Below are 12,041 nucleotides of genomic sequence, written 5' to 3'. Positions count from 1 at the left end.
AGTGTAGGGTAACACTTAAGAGACACCTATATTAAGTTCAGTGCAGATATGTGGATTTTTTCGTTTTGAGTTGACTGTTTTAGGACTCAAGGTGGAAGAGGCAGTGCCAAGATCCAATGAAGGGCTCATCCACCTGTAACACAGGCAGGCAGCATACTACTCCTCTTTGAAGTGACTCATTTCCTGAAGGGTGTCCTGAAGGAGCTCTGAGGTGTATCCAGAGCCAAAGTGATTCAGGGCAGAAGAGACTGCTACACACAGAGCTTGTAGCTACCTATTGGCATTCCACTCAAAAGGAAACAGGAAAAAACTGTCGGCAGGGATTTACCCTAGGTTCTCCTGACATATCATTTGCTGTTAGAGGATGCTCCTGCTGGTTCTTCATCCACAGCCCTGGGGCCTCTCCTGAAGATAAATACTGACACTCCTTTTCAGAGACCTGTGAAAGGATTACTGTCCTCTGCAAACAGAACTGGAGGAGAACTTGGCAAGGGCCTCTAAATTTGTCTAGGGCTAGGCAATCAGATTTCCATTTTGCCTCTGATGACTTTTCTTTCTAATAGCTGTTTAAAGTAAAATTCTCTGAAAAGGGAGCAGGGTTAGCAAGCAGGAGTGAGAATGCCTCAGTCTGCCAGTAGCTGAAAGCTCTCCTGGAGGCTGAGCCTCATAAAGATACGGTACCTGAACAAGTGCTGCAGTCACAGGCCTACCTTGTTTTGAAGTCCGGCTTTCCACTCTCCCCAGATGGCTTCCAAACACATTTACCATTTAGAGCAACCTGTGTGTCTCCAGGATCTGACTTATGTTTGTGCCCAGCTTTGCCATTGCTGGTTTTGTGTAACGCTCCCTTCTGCTGATGAGCCCAGTGACTTCCTCTGTGTTCCATTAACCTTAATTTTTTTCACCAAGACATACAGTTCTTTAAGGCTACCATGTTCAGCTAAGGCTTTAAATGAGCAGACACACAGGTATTTTCTCACACTTCATGGGAAGACAGACATCTGAGACCCTTCTCAGAGAAGAGAATCTCAGAAAAATTTCAATAGAAAAATTTCACAAAAAAAACACTGAAGTGGTACATTCATGTCTAGTAATTTATTTTATAATGTCCAGCAGCACACATACAAATTTCCAGTTAAATCTGAACATACATATATATGTATCAGTTTTAGTTTGATCATAATCTTAATAATATTCTTGCTTTAGTTTACCACAGAGTTGTATGTTCTGTGACTTATAAAATGTTAATATATGCAAAACAGTCAGCAAGTTGGTGTGGAAAGTAAACAAACACACAAGTTAGGTGTCATAACTGAATGGAGATGTGCAAAAGCCATAGAGAAGCTCCTGGTAAGTCAAATAATTTAAACTGAAATCTAGAAAATTTCCTCAGAGAGTGCTGTGTATTTCAGAATGTGAAAGCATGTTTCCGATTCTGCACACACTCTCTTCAGCACTTCTAATCCATCCAGTGCCAGCAATGGGTAATGTGCTGGGAAAAATCCTGGTGCAAAATGGTTTAGTGTTTGCTTTAAGAGAAATTATAGAAATAATTAGTAAAATTTTTCTCTTCAAAGGTTAGCATAATTCAGTGTATGACTTAGAACATTTAGTGTTAAACAGAGCATGTCAATATATAGAAAGTATAAATAACTTCAATACTGTTGTTTCCGTATCTTTTTTAAAAGCAGCAACTGTAATGACAGTGATTTTATTTAAAAAGTCATAATGCTTGAACTTAATCTCAGGTTGTGCCTCTTGCTTCTGAGCATAATTTTCACATCACAGAATTTTATTCCTGTTAATTCTATTAACCATGACTTCAGCTTCTTCTTGCCTCGTATTACTTCTACCTGGGCAGTAAGTGAGGATAAAATATTCCATGTAGAATGCCATCTATAACTACATTTGGAAAGTCATCTGAAAAAAAAGAGAAAAAAAAGAAAGAAACTTACTTTCTTATCCATGTCAGTACAATATAAATGTTTTTGTGAAACTTAACTAGGTAAGGCCTTATTTGCTTTGGGTTACTGCATCACTCAACTGTTTATCCATGTTGAGGATGTGCTATTAGTAATGCTGTTTCAGCACTAAAGCCACTTTAGGGTAGCAGTGGGCATTGCATGAATGCGCTGCCAGATTTGTAGCTTATTGATTTAAAGGGATGTTCTAATACTTAAGGCTGCTAGGCTCCCGCTCTTTATCTGAATCTTTTCTCACAAGGAAGATGGATTACACTTGCAATTCAGTTTCTAACAAAATCTCAATATACTTGAAGAAATTTTTAGATTACTACTGGGAATACTTCAAAGCTGTTTTTTGTATTGTGGTTTACAGCGATGTTTAGACTGAGAAGACTTGAGGATGCCTGTACAAAAATGATTATTTGAGGGAAGAAATTTTCAGGTTGTCCAATCAACATAAAATGTCACGTTACAAAATGTCATCTTACAGTACTTGAAGGAAAAAATTCCCACTACTTTGTTGTCACGGATGCAGAGGAAACTGCCAGTTAATTTTCACGTTCCATTTGGCATGAAAGAATTGCCTGATAGAACACAATAATAGATCCATGTACATGGATATACACTGTCGCATTAAAAAGATTTTTGAAATGCACCAATATCTGAGGTTTTAATGAAGGGTCTATTTAAATCACCAGACAGTAAAACTAAGAATTTCTGATCACATCTTACAACCTTAAAATTGTTAGTATACTAGAAATGGATTTCCTGCTAAGAGTAGACGGTTCCTGATGTGGAACTTTCCACATGAAACAAAGCTTCAACTATCAGCCTACAGGTATTCACAAAGGGAAGATGCAACTTTTATAAAAATCATTAGTACGTGATGAATTAGATCATCTAATGTGGGTGGGAATTAGGGTTTGCCCCTAACTCTTTCACATAAATAATTTTGGAATTAAAAATACTGAGCAAAGGTAGATTTGGACCCTATAAAAGCAATCCTTATTGTCTTAAATGTGTTATTTCTTTGTTATTAATAAAGTGATATCAGAATATTACAGATGTTATGAACATAGATACTTTAGGATGTTTTTATGAATGGTAACCTCCCCTGTAAACAAGATATGCATAATTCTACCCAGCTTCTCATAGTGAGTCATAATTATAAATGACTTGCTGATATTTTGAATCCTTTAGTGTTTCCTCAAATCCTGTAAGATCATCTGTCCCAAATTACCCTGGCAGAATAACCCTATGCAGCTGTCATTAATGTTACCAAAATACACTTGTAAAGGTGATCTGATGCTTTCCTTATAGATTAAATGATACAGTTCCAGAAACCAGTTTTTATTGGTTCTGCTATAACATACAGTATATATAGGAAAATAAGGATTAATTTTCAAAATTATGCATCCTCACAACATTAGATTTAATGTGAGCCTTTTCTGCTTAAAAAATCAAGCATATCAATTTAGGTTAAATGCAACTAAAGTATATATATAACCTAAGTATAAACACAACAAAGCACAGTCTTGCAGATCTGTGACCCCTGCATGGCTTAAAGAACCATCAGAACAATTTTCAAACAATTGACAGTAAATCTAAGATCCCACTTTTTTAGCTTCCAAAGTATCATCTCCAGTTTGAAGCACATTAGGTTTTTCCTTTATTTTTTTTGAGAATATTAATTTTTTCTTTCTCCCTGTACCCTTACACAAAAAGTAATGTACACTTGGGCCCTCAGACTGTTAAACACATCTTGAAAAAGGGAATCTGAAAATCAGTGAGGTTCGTAACTGTGCATCTTATTCCTGGAAAAACTGTCTTGCAATTCAACAGTGCTTAAAGCCCAGTCACTAGAGTAATGGCAAGATTGTATTTTATAATGACAAGTCACAATGCCATGACTTGCAGGGTAAAAATGTTCTTTGAGGATTATATTCCAGAAATAGTTTTTTATTTTGTTTAAAACTCACCCTATTTTGTACTTATTGAAATATGTTAACACAGGCATTTCTGTATCCAGGAAAGACTTCTGATTGAAATTCACCTTCTTCAAAGACAACATATAATAAATAGTTATTTGTTAACGGACACTTACTTTTGGTCCTAGGTTGAACAACCTTGGCTGTTTTTACAAAGGAATCAGAGTCTATCAAAGTAAGAACTAATCTGAGAGGGACAATTTTAGAAAGCTCATCTATGTTTTCTCTGTGCTGCAAACTAAAAACAAAGAAGAAGAATTAAAGGCAATAGTAGTTTTGTAAAAACTTTGTTTCTTTCCAACTAGACTTGAGTCAACTAGTAGAGGCTCTAGACTCAGGACTTGGTTTTCTTCTTCCTTTTTTAAACCACAACTCACATTCTAATTTGTGTTTTAATTCATTTAGTTAAAGAATGACTTGCAGTGAATTTGATGTTTTAGGGCTTTCAAATACAAAGAATATTCAACTGCCATATAAAATTCTAAATACTGTGGATCAAGGTCAGAAAATGCCTTGGCAAGAATCTGAAATGTCCTTTATATCATATGTCATTAATGAGGCTTCCTCAATATTTAAATATGTTACTCATTAGAAGAGGGCTTTATCTTAATGCTTTTTTGCATTACTTCAAAGAACAGTTACAAAATTCATTGTAAAGTTCCTAATGATTTCACAAAAAGTAGCCTTACTCAGAGTACACATCATGGAAGGGAGATAAATACCATCACAGAACTGCAGAATCTTGAAGTTTTAGAGCAAAATGTTACATGTGGGCTGGAAATACTAAGCACCATCTCAGTTTTTTGGGATAACTGTATATGAAATCCATTTTCTCTCTTCAGAATGCTATGGAGTTACATGATGTTCATAATTTATACCAGGCTCTTGAGGAATCAAGTATACAATTAGGAGGAGCATTAAACACTAAGATTAAGACATGCAATGTGGCTCACTCGAAGAATTAGTATAGGCAGCATCTGGACCAAATTTTAAACAGAGGTTTCTCTGTGGGTGATTCTTCATTACTGTTGTCACTTGGGTCAGATGTGACCCTGTGCAGCGACCCCCTCCCCTTACCGTGCTTTGGTTCATTGATTTTGTGATCTGCACTTCAGCCTCAAATGAACATTCAGTCTGTGAAATTAGACTAGTGCTAAGTCAAAGTAAAAGCTAAACAACCTTGTAATGTGTCTTCTGATGTGGACCTGAATCACACTGGACCTCTGTTGTCTGAGTTTCACTCTAGTTACATATTGGAGTTCAGTGAGACTTCATAGGGTCAATAGTGTTTGGCCCTGCTACTAGCTAGCATGGTCGCTGCCTGCAAGAGAGACTGCTTAACCCTCTCCAAGTATATGAGGTCATCCCTATGGTTTTGGTAAACAGCTTGAAAAAACAGCAGAACCTCTGCAGCTGGGAGATGACTGGAGGTGATCTGGTCCAAATCCCTGATCAAGAAGAGGCACCTGCAGACACTTGCCCAGGACCATGGCCAAGCAGCTTCTGAGTGTCTCCAAAAGTGGAGATCCAGCACAACTCTGGACAGCCTGTGTCTGGGCTTGGGAAAATACTCCTTATGTTCTAGTCCTGTCGCTGGGCAACACAGAAAAGAGATTGGCTTTGTCTTCCTTATGCCCTCCCCTCAAGGATTTAGAGAAAATATCATCTTGAGAAAATATCAAGGAAGTACACTCCATTGTCTAGGGAAAGCAAAAAAGTTGTTATTTCCTAAATTTATTCTTAAAAATTTAATTCATTTTAAGGCAGTGTGATATTTCTACACAGTATATAGCAAAATGAAACACAGTGCCATATTAAAAAAAATGTGCAGCTCAGGGAGAAAATTCTCTTTTGAAAGCATATTTTTAAAATAAAATATTTATTAGAAACAACACGTTCAAACAAGTAAAATGACAAAGCTAAGAGGAACCCACTCTGAAAGTGGTACTTTTTTTCCCTGCACGCATTGAATTTGAGACAGGGTAAATTCTCTGATTAAAAAAAGAGTTCATAACAATTTCCAATGCTCCTTTGAATCACGTAAGTCTAATGTAAATGTCTTGTGAAATATATCACTTTAAGTACACTTTTTTCCCCCATAAAGAGCTCCAGAGATTATAAATGATAAGAAATAATAATCCATGGAATGGATTACTATAAATAAATAGAAATGGAAATACAAACACGCTTGCAGCTGTTGCTTAGGGAAAAAGCACTTACAAAGGACTGGGCCTCCAAGTTCAAGACCTTCAGGCAAAACAGCCAAAGGGTCAACAACAAGAAAAGCAGTGTTCTTCTTTTGATTTGAATTCTCAGTAGGTTTGTCTGAGAGAACAACTGGGGGGAAAATTCCACCTTTTTATAAATCACCCACCCCACTTAGTGTTTTAATGGTTTCTTACACAAGAACTATCGTTTTATTGGCAGGTTATTAGATTTTGGACCAGTGTCATTTGACTTGGCCAGTATTAATAATAATAATGTGGTTTATGCAGTGCAGGGTCAGATCAGTGAAGTGCTGTTAGCAGATGACAGGTTTGATTACCGTTGGCTTTAGGCAAGACATATGGATCCCTTAGGAACAGCAGCACAGGCTGGTGGGACAGTTTGCTGGAAAGGTCAAGAACAGGGATGTCAGTATCAAGGGACAGCAAACAGACTGTTCTACAAACTAGCTTTGATAAAGTGAGGTGGTTGAGCTGCCGGGAGTCATGCAGTGCGGTTCCACGCACCAGCGCTGCCCAGAAGGGCAGGCTCCATCTCCGGGAAGCAAAGCTTGCTGCTCCTCAGCCATACACTGATACCCTCAATGTCAAGCTGGAGTAAAGGGGCTGCATCCAGGAGGACTGGCTTGCAGCTCTGAGACTTCCTGATGCTGCTCTGCTCCCTGGCGCGTGGTGTCATGCAGGCTACAATACTACCTACAGCCCGGCTCCATAGGCTCTCCAGGCCACCAAGCTGACTCAAAATGCCACCGTGTTCTTACAGCCCCCAAAGCAGTTGCTGAATCCATCACTTGTGGAGAGAAGCCCTTGGAAGCCCCCCAGGCCTGACTCTCACCCTTAGCCATAGCACAGACAGCCTCCCCCAGCCCTCTCCACTCTGCTCTGTGCATATACATTCCAAGTAGTGCCACCAGATGCAGATGAAGCTCTATCAAATGCATGGGGAAGAACCCAGATCTCTAATTCCTTCTGCTAAATCTTGCTACAAAAAATACATTCCCAGATATATTTGAGAGCTGGCACTGTTCTGTCAGTTTTGTAAAGAATTTCTCAACACTAGCATAAGGATGTTCAAGCCACACTAAAAATGGATAGATATAGCGCAGCTGATGGTAATATTAAACCAATACAATTTTAATGCTAAACTACTTCTAATTTGTTAACTGCAAGGAACAAATAAAGTAAATGGCAATAATTAAAGTAGTTTATTAATCAGGTGCCCTATAAAGAGTAGAAATCAAGCTCACCTTGATTCTTCAGATTCTGTTTCATCAAAAGAGCTGCAAGTAAAGTGACAGGAAGCTTTGGTTACAACAAAATTAATTTTACAATTAAGACCCCCAAATCCTTTAAGAATCACCAAAGGGAGCAATTTGCTGGTCAGTGGCCACATAATGCCACATAAGAAAATATACATGGGAGATTGTATCATTTTATAACTACCACTATTTGAAAATGACAGCATCCATTTTACTGTAAGAGATGAATTTCCATCAATCTATCTGTGAAGTGCTGAGGTGTAGTTCCACTGAGGATACTGGCTGATGTCATTAACTGCAAGTGAAAACTACAAGCCTGATAGCTTCTGAGTCACTCTGGACACTGCCCCGTGCCATAGAGACCTCCAAGGATAAAAGGGCCTCAAAATCATCTTCAGGTAAATTTGCCTTTTCACTACTATGGATCCAAACAGCCTGCCCCAAAGTGGAAAAGGGCCGCGTGGCTTTCTGGGGAGCAGAATGGTAATGCTTCTGAACTATCAACCACATCATCTTACATAGCAAAAGAAATTCTGCCTACAAAGCTCACAGCTGCAGATGGTAACAGAGCTTCCAGTTATACTGGTTTGGGTATTTCTGTAGCCCTTAAACTCATCGTCCCAAGATTCCCTTCTGCCACTGGCTAGGAACACCTCCCAGGGATGGGCAATCGGGTCACTGGGGTAATGTCATCAGAAAGGTGAAAGAACCTCATTTTTGAATACACAGAGTGAGATCATGAAATTATCATGGAATGATGCACTATTTTATGCAGATACAATGATCATAAAACACATGCAAAGGCTTTCTATGCAATTTTACTAAGTGCTTATGAATATCTTACATGTCAGTAGATACTTCATGATCTACAAGAAAGTCATATTTTTCTCATCTAAGCTCTCCTTTGCTTTCCAAGAATATTACATTAAACTTCCCTTCTGTCGTGAACATGCTGGATTTATTTTACGACCTTTTGGGGATATATAAACATACTTAACATGAACCTAATGCCCATTTATTTTACAGTGTTAAAGTTGGCAGCAAGACCATTTTAAGTCAATGGAATTGCATCAGCACTGAGTGGATATGGGCCTTTTGGCCTCCATATATTTTTCAGTAAAGGAGAGCTTACCCACAGCTTTCTGCTTTTGGCAAGGTAGGTACATGACGAACATTCAGAAAATCGAGAAATATCTTAGGGAGCTCTTCATTTTCTAAAATGACTGTCTGTAAAAAAAAGGCACAACAGAAACCAAAGTTTAAAAAAAAATTTTAGATATTGTACAGTTCCATTCAAGCTACTAAAACAAAATTTCTCTCTTGCAATACTTTTCAGTCCTCCATTTTTACACCAATTTTGGAATGCCTAATTTTGATAGGAAAACCACAGTTCTCGATGAATCAGCTTATGCTACTATATTCTTTTTCACCTGCCATCAGTGGTGCCAACCTATATTCCTCTCAAGCAGAGATGTCAGATTCTGGAACTAAGTTACTGGCATGCTCATTTGTGAATAAAGTTCTTTATTTAAAATATAAAACAGCCTCAGCTTAGTGCTTTCATGTTCACCTCACAGAAGACTACCATCTGGCTTGTGAGCAGAAGAAATCTTCACTTTGTGCAGTTTTATTAATGCACGTCTTGGTAAATGACAACAAGGGAAACTCCCTGCTTGGCTTGACAGGTCAGCTTACAATACACTCCATGTATCTGCCCTACGGCTCTGACAAAGCTCTGACCACGCAGCTGCTGGCCAGACTTGCCACATTCTTCCACAACCATGATACAACAGCCACATAATGCCCAGGCTACTTCCTCTGTTTTTTCCCTAGATGAGATGATCTATAGTTTTCACAAGGCAAAGAAAAACAGTTCATAAATTCAACCGTCTCACCTGAAAGATAAAGCCCCTATCTCTTTACTGTTCATACTGACATGCATTCTGAAAACGTGTACTTCACAAGAAAAATTAAGCCATAAGCTTTCTTAAAGAGATTTCCTTCACAAAGGCCTGACCTGAAGTGAATGTATGTATGGAAGAAACTTTGCTGGATTTAAAATTAAATTAACTCCTAGAAGCAAAGCTTTCCATGTTCATCCTGCTCACTTTCCCACCCCATGATAAAAGAAATAAATATAGAGAAGAAACAAGTCTGGAAAGACACATTACTCTTACATTCAGAAGGTAACTTACTCCTGCATGTGTATTCTTTTACATTACAATATCACAAGGGAGACACTGGTATATAGAGGATAGCAGGACCATAAAAAAAAAGAAGGGTTGGAAGAGACATCTAGAAGTCATCTAGATTTTATAGCAGGTTTTATAGCAAATGGTTTGGTTATTTGTGTAAGGAAAACCTGCTCAATAGTAAAATTACATAAGACGTAATGGACTTAAAAGCATTTAAAACCAGAACTATTTGAGAACTGGATATTTTTTTATTTTACATTTACAAGTCTGAATTCAGAGGCTATACTTTCTTAACAGCTGAGGCCATCACTAAAATGTTTGAATAAAAGTTCAGCAAAAAATGCAGCTTTTAAATTTTTCTGTTCTAGATTTTAAGGGATATAACAAACAAGGAAGTCTAAGATGTTGGTAAGTGTTAAGCCTTTCAGTTCACCTTTATATGAAGATGCTGCATTAAAAATGCCACTCTGTTTGCATTCTGCAAAATCAGCAGTCTGCTGCTGAAAAATTTATCCCGTTCTGCATTCACGTTATGCACAAAAGAAGGTGTGGAGGTAGATGCATATTCAGAGAGTGTGTGAATTGCATAGAAATGTGTATGGCTGGCTCAAATAAAACCATCTTGCTAATTATATGCGATGAGGAACCGCAAAAATTTGTAGAAAGATGTTTAAGGGCATCCAGTACTTATGTGCAACTTCATACCTAAACTCTTGACAGCTTTTTCTAAAAGCTGAGCTGCCTGCTGAAGCTGCTGAATGGAGCAGGGAAGAACAGAAGGATATACCATTTTATAAAGGAAAACTACTGACAGGTCTTACAAGCTTATTTGCTTCTACTTCCACTCACTTGAGAATATCTCATTCTATTTTGGTTTGGGTTTTTTTTTTTCCCCCACAACATGTATCAAGTCAACCCAAGCTCTGCTAATCTTGGCCTGACCACATACCTTTCACAAAAAAACGTAAGCAAATAGTATCCATTTTAATCTGTTAAGCCATACAGTTTGTTAGTGGTCAATAACTCTGCTTGAGTGATCACTAAACTTGAAAATGTAGAATCTGAAGAGAAGCAAAGGCAATTTTGCACTGCATTGTATTTGTACACCACCTCTGCTGACTGGGAATATTGTCATTTCCAGAATTTTATAAAGGAAGGAATGACTGCATTGACCAAAGGAGGATTTTGCAAGTGATGTAATATAACGTGACATGGACTTTTAAGCATTAAAAATAAAAATATGAAGTTTACAAGTTAATTATACTAATAGGTGGCAAATTATCTTCTGGCTTGACTTTATTGGCTTTGATTCAACAAGAGGCAAGGACATAATCTTGCCATTTAAAATACACAGTAGAAACCAAAGGAAAGGAGAAAAAAAAAGCCTGATAACAACAACAACAACAACAAAACTAAACTAAACCAAAGAAAAGCCAACAAAAAACCACACAAACCCCAAATCGACCGAACCAACCAATACCAAAATAAAACCTCTAGAAGCACCAACCAGCCACAATGGATTAGGCGAGTGCATATAGGAAAAAAAACCTGAAGCATTCTCAGCTTCCTATTTCAGTTAAAACAAATAACTCTTAAATCAGAAATGTTATTATAATTGGCTTAAGTTACCTGGAACAACCCATAACACAAGAGGGTTTTTACTTCTGTCTGAAAACCCGAAAGAAATCCATATTTTTGCAAACCTGACGATCTTTACATGATAGGTGTGCAGAAAAGGAACCAGCAGGTAAAGTTTCTCAACCATTACCTATAATTTGTGATGTAATATGCTCAACTGCAGCATTTGTTCAAGTGAATATATGATACTGGCTTGTAGGCATGACTAGCTATCTTGTTTGCTCTGCCGTCAGAAACTGAAAGATAAATATTTTCAAAGAAATAAAAACTCACACTTAGTTCTTTGTAATGTGAATTTTTGTTGCATCCAAATTCTATCCAGATCATAGCAATGAATTTCAAATATGGGCCCCAGAGTGCTAAGTAAGCTAATTTAAGAAAAAATCCCCACGATGTGTATTTCCTTCCTAAACGAAATAAAACTCCCTCTTCCCCCAAAGCTAAACATAATACAACCTCTAGCAAGTGATTTGGGAAGTGACTCCAGAAAGACATTTTTCAAGTCATTGATTTCAGCTGAACTAAAAGTGCCATATTTTCTTAGAAAATTGTAAAGGGTATTTATCTCTTACTGTCACACTTTAATGAACTACTCTGTGCTTCAGGAGAAAAACCCACAACACAACACAACACAAGGGAAAGTCTGATGTTTACATCAGTAGAAACGTCTTTTTCATTGGAAGGGTGCAATTATTATTATGTAAGACAAATCATAAAATCCCAGATTTTTCTACCTTATCAGTTTCATAAAATCATGTTCCCTAAGGATGTC

At 37.6% G+C, this 12,041-nt stretch overlaps 1 protein-coding gene across 1 annotated transcript in view; it reads right to left on the bottom strand.

The window, feature by feature from the left end:
* Window positions 1-1,086: 1,086 nt before the first annotated feature.
* SNX24 (sorting nexin 24) overlaps window positions 1,087-12,041 on the bottom strand; it is an 88,707-nt gene continuing 77,752 nt past the window's right edge. The window contains exons 4-7 of the mRNA XM_058823239.1: window positions 8,569-8,663; window positions 7,425-7,457; window positions 6,498-6,562; window positions 1,087-1,920 (exon numbers count right to left, since the gene is read on the bottom strand). Coding sequence (XP_058679222.1) covers window positions 1,850-1,920; window positions 6,498-6,562; window positions 7,425-7,457; window positions 8,569-8,663 — 264 coding nt within the window. The 3' untranslated portion in view covers window positions 1,087-1,849. The remainder of the gene's footprint in view (window positions 1,921-6,497; window positions 6,563-7,424; window positions 7,458-8,568; window positions 8,664-12,041) is intronic.

The sequence above is a fragment of the Ammospiza caudacuta genome, chromosome Z (genome assembly GCF_027887145.1).
Source record: "Ammospiza caudacuta isolate bAmmCau1 chromosome Z, bAmmCau1.pri, whole genome shotgun sequence".
NCBI classification, from domain to species: Eukaryota; Metazoa; Chordata; class Aves; order Passeriformes; family Passerellidae; genus Ammospiza; species Ammospiza caudacuta.
This window is presented reverse-complemented; position numbering and strand designations above follow the sequence as displayed.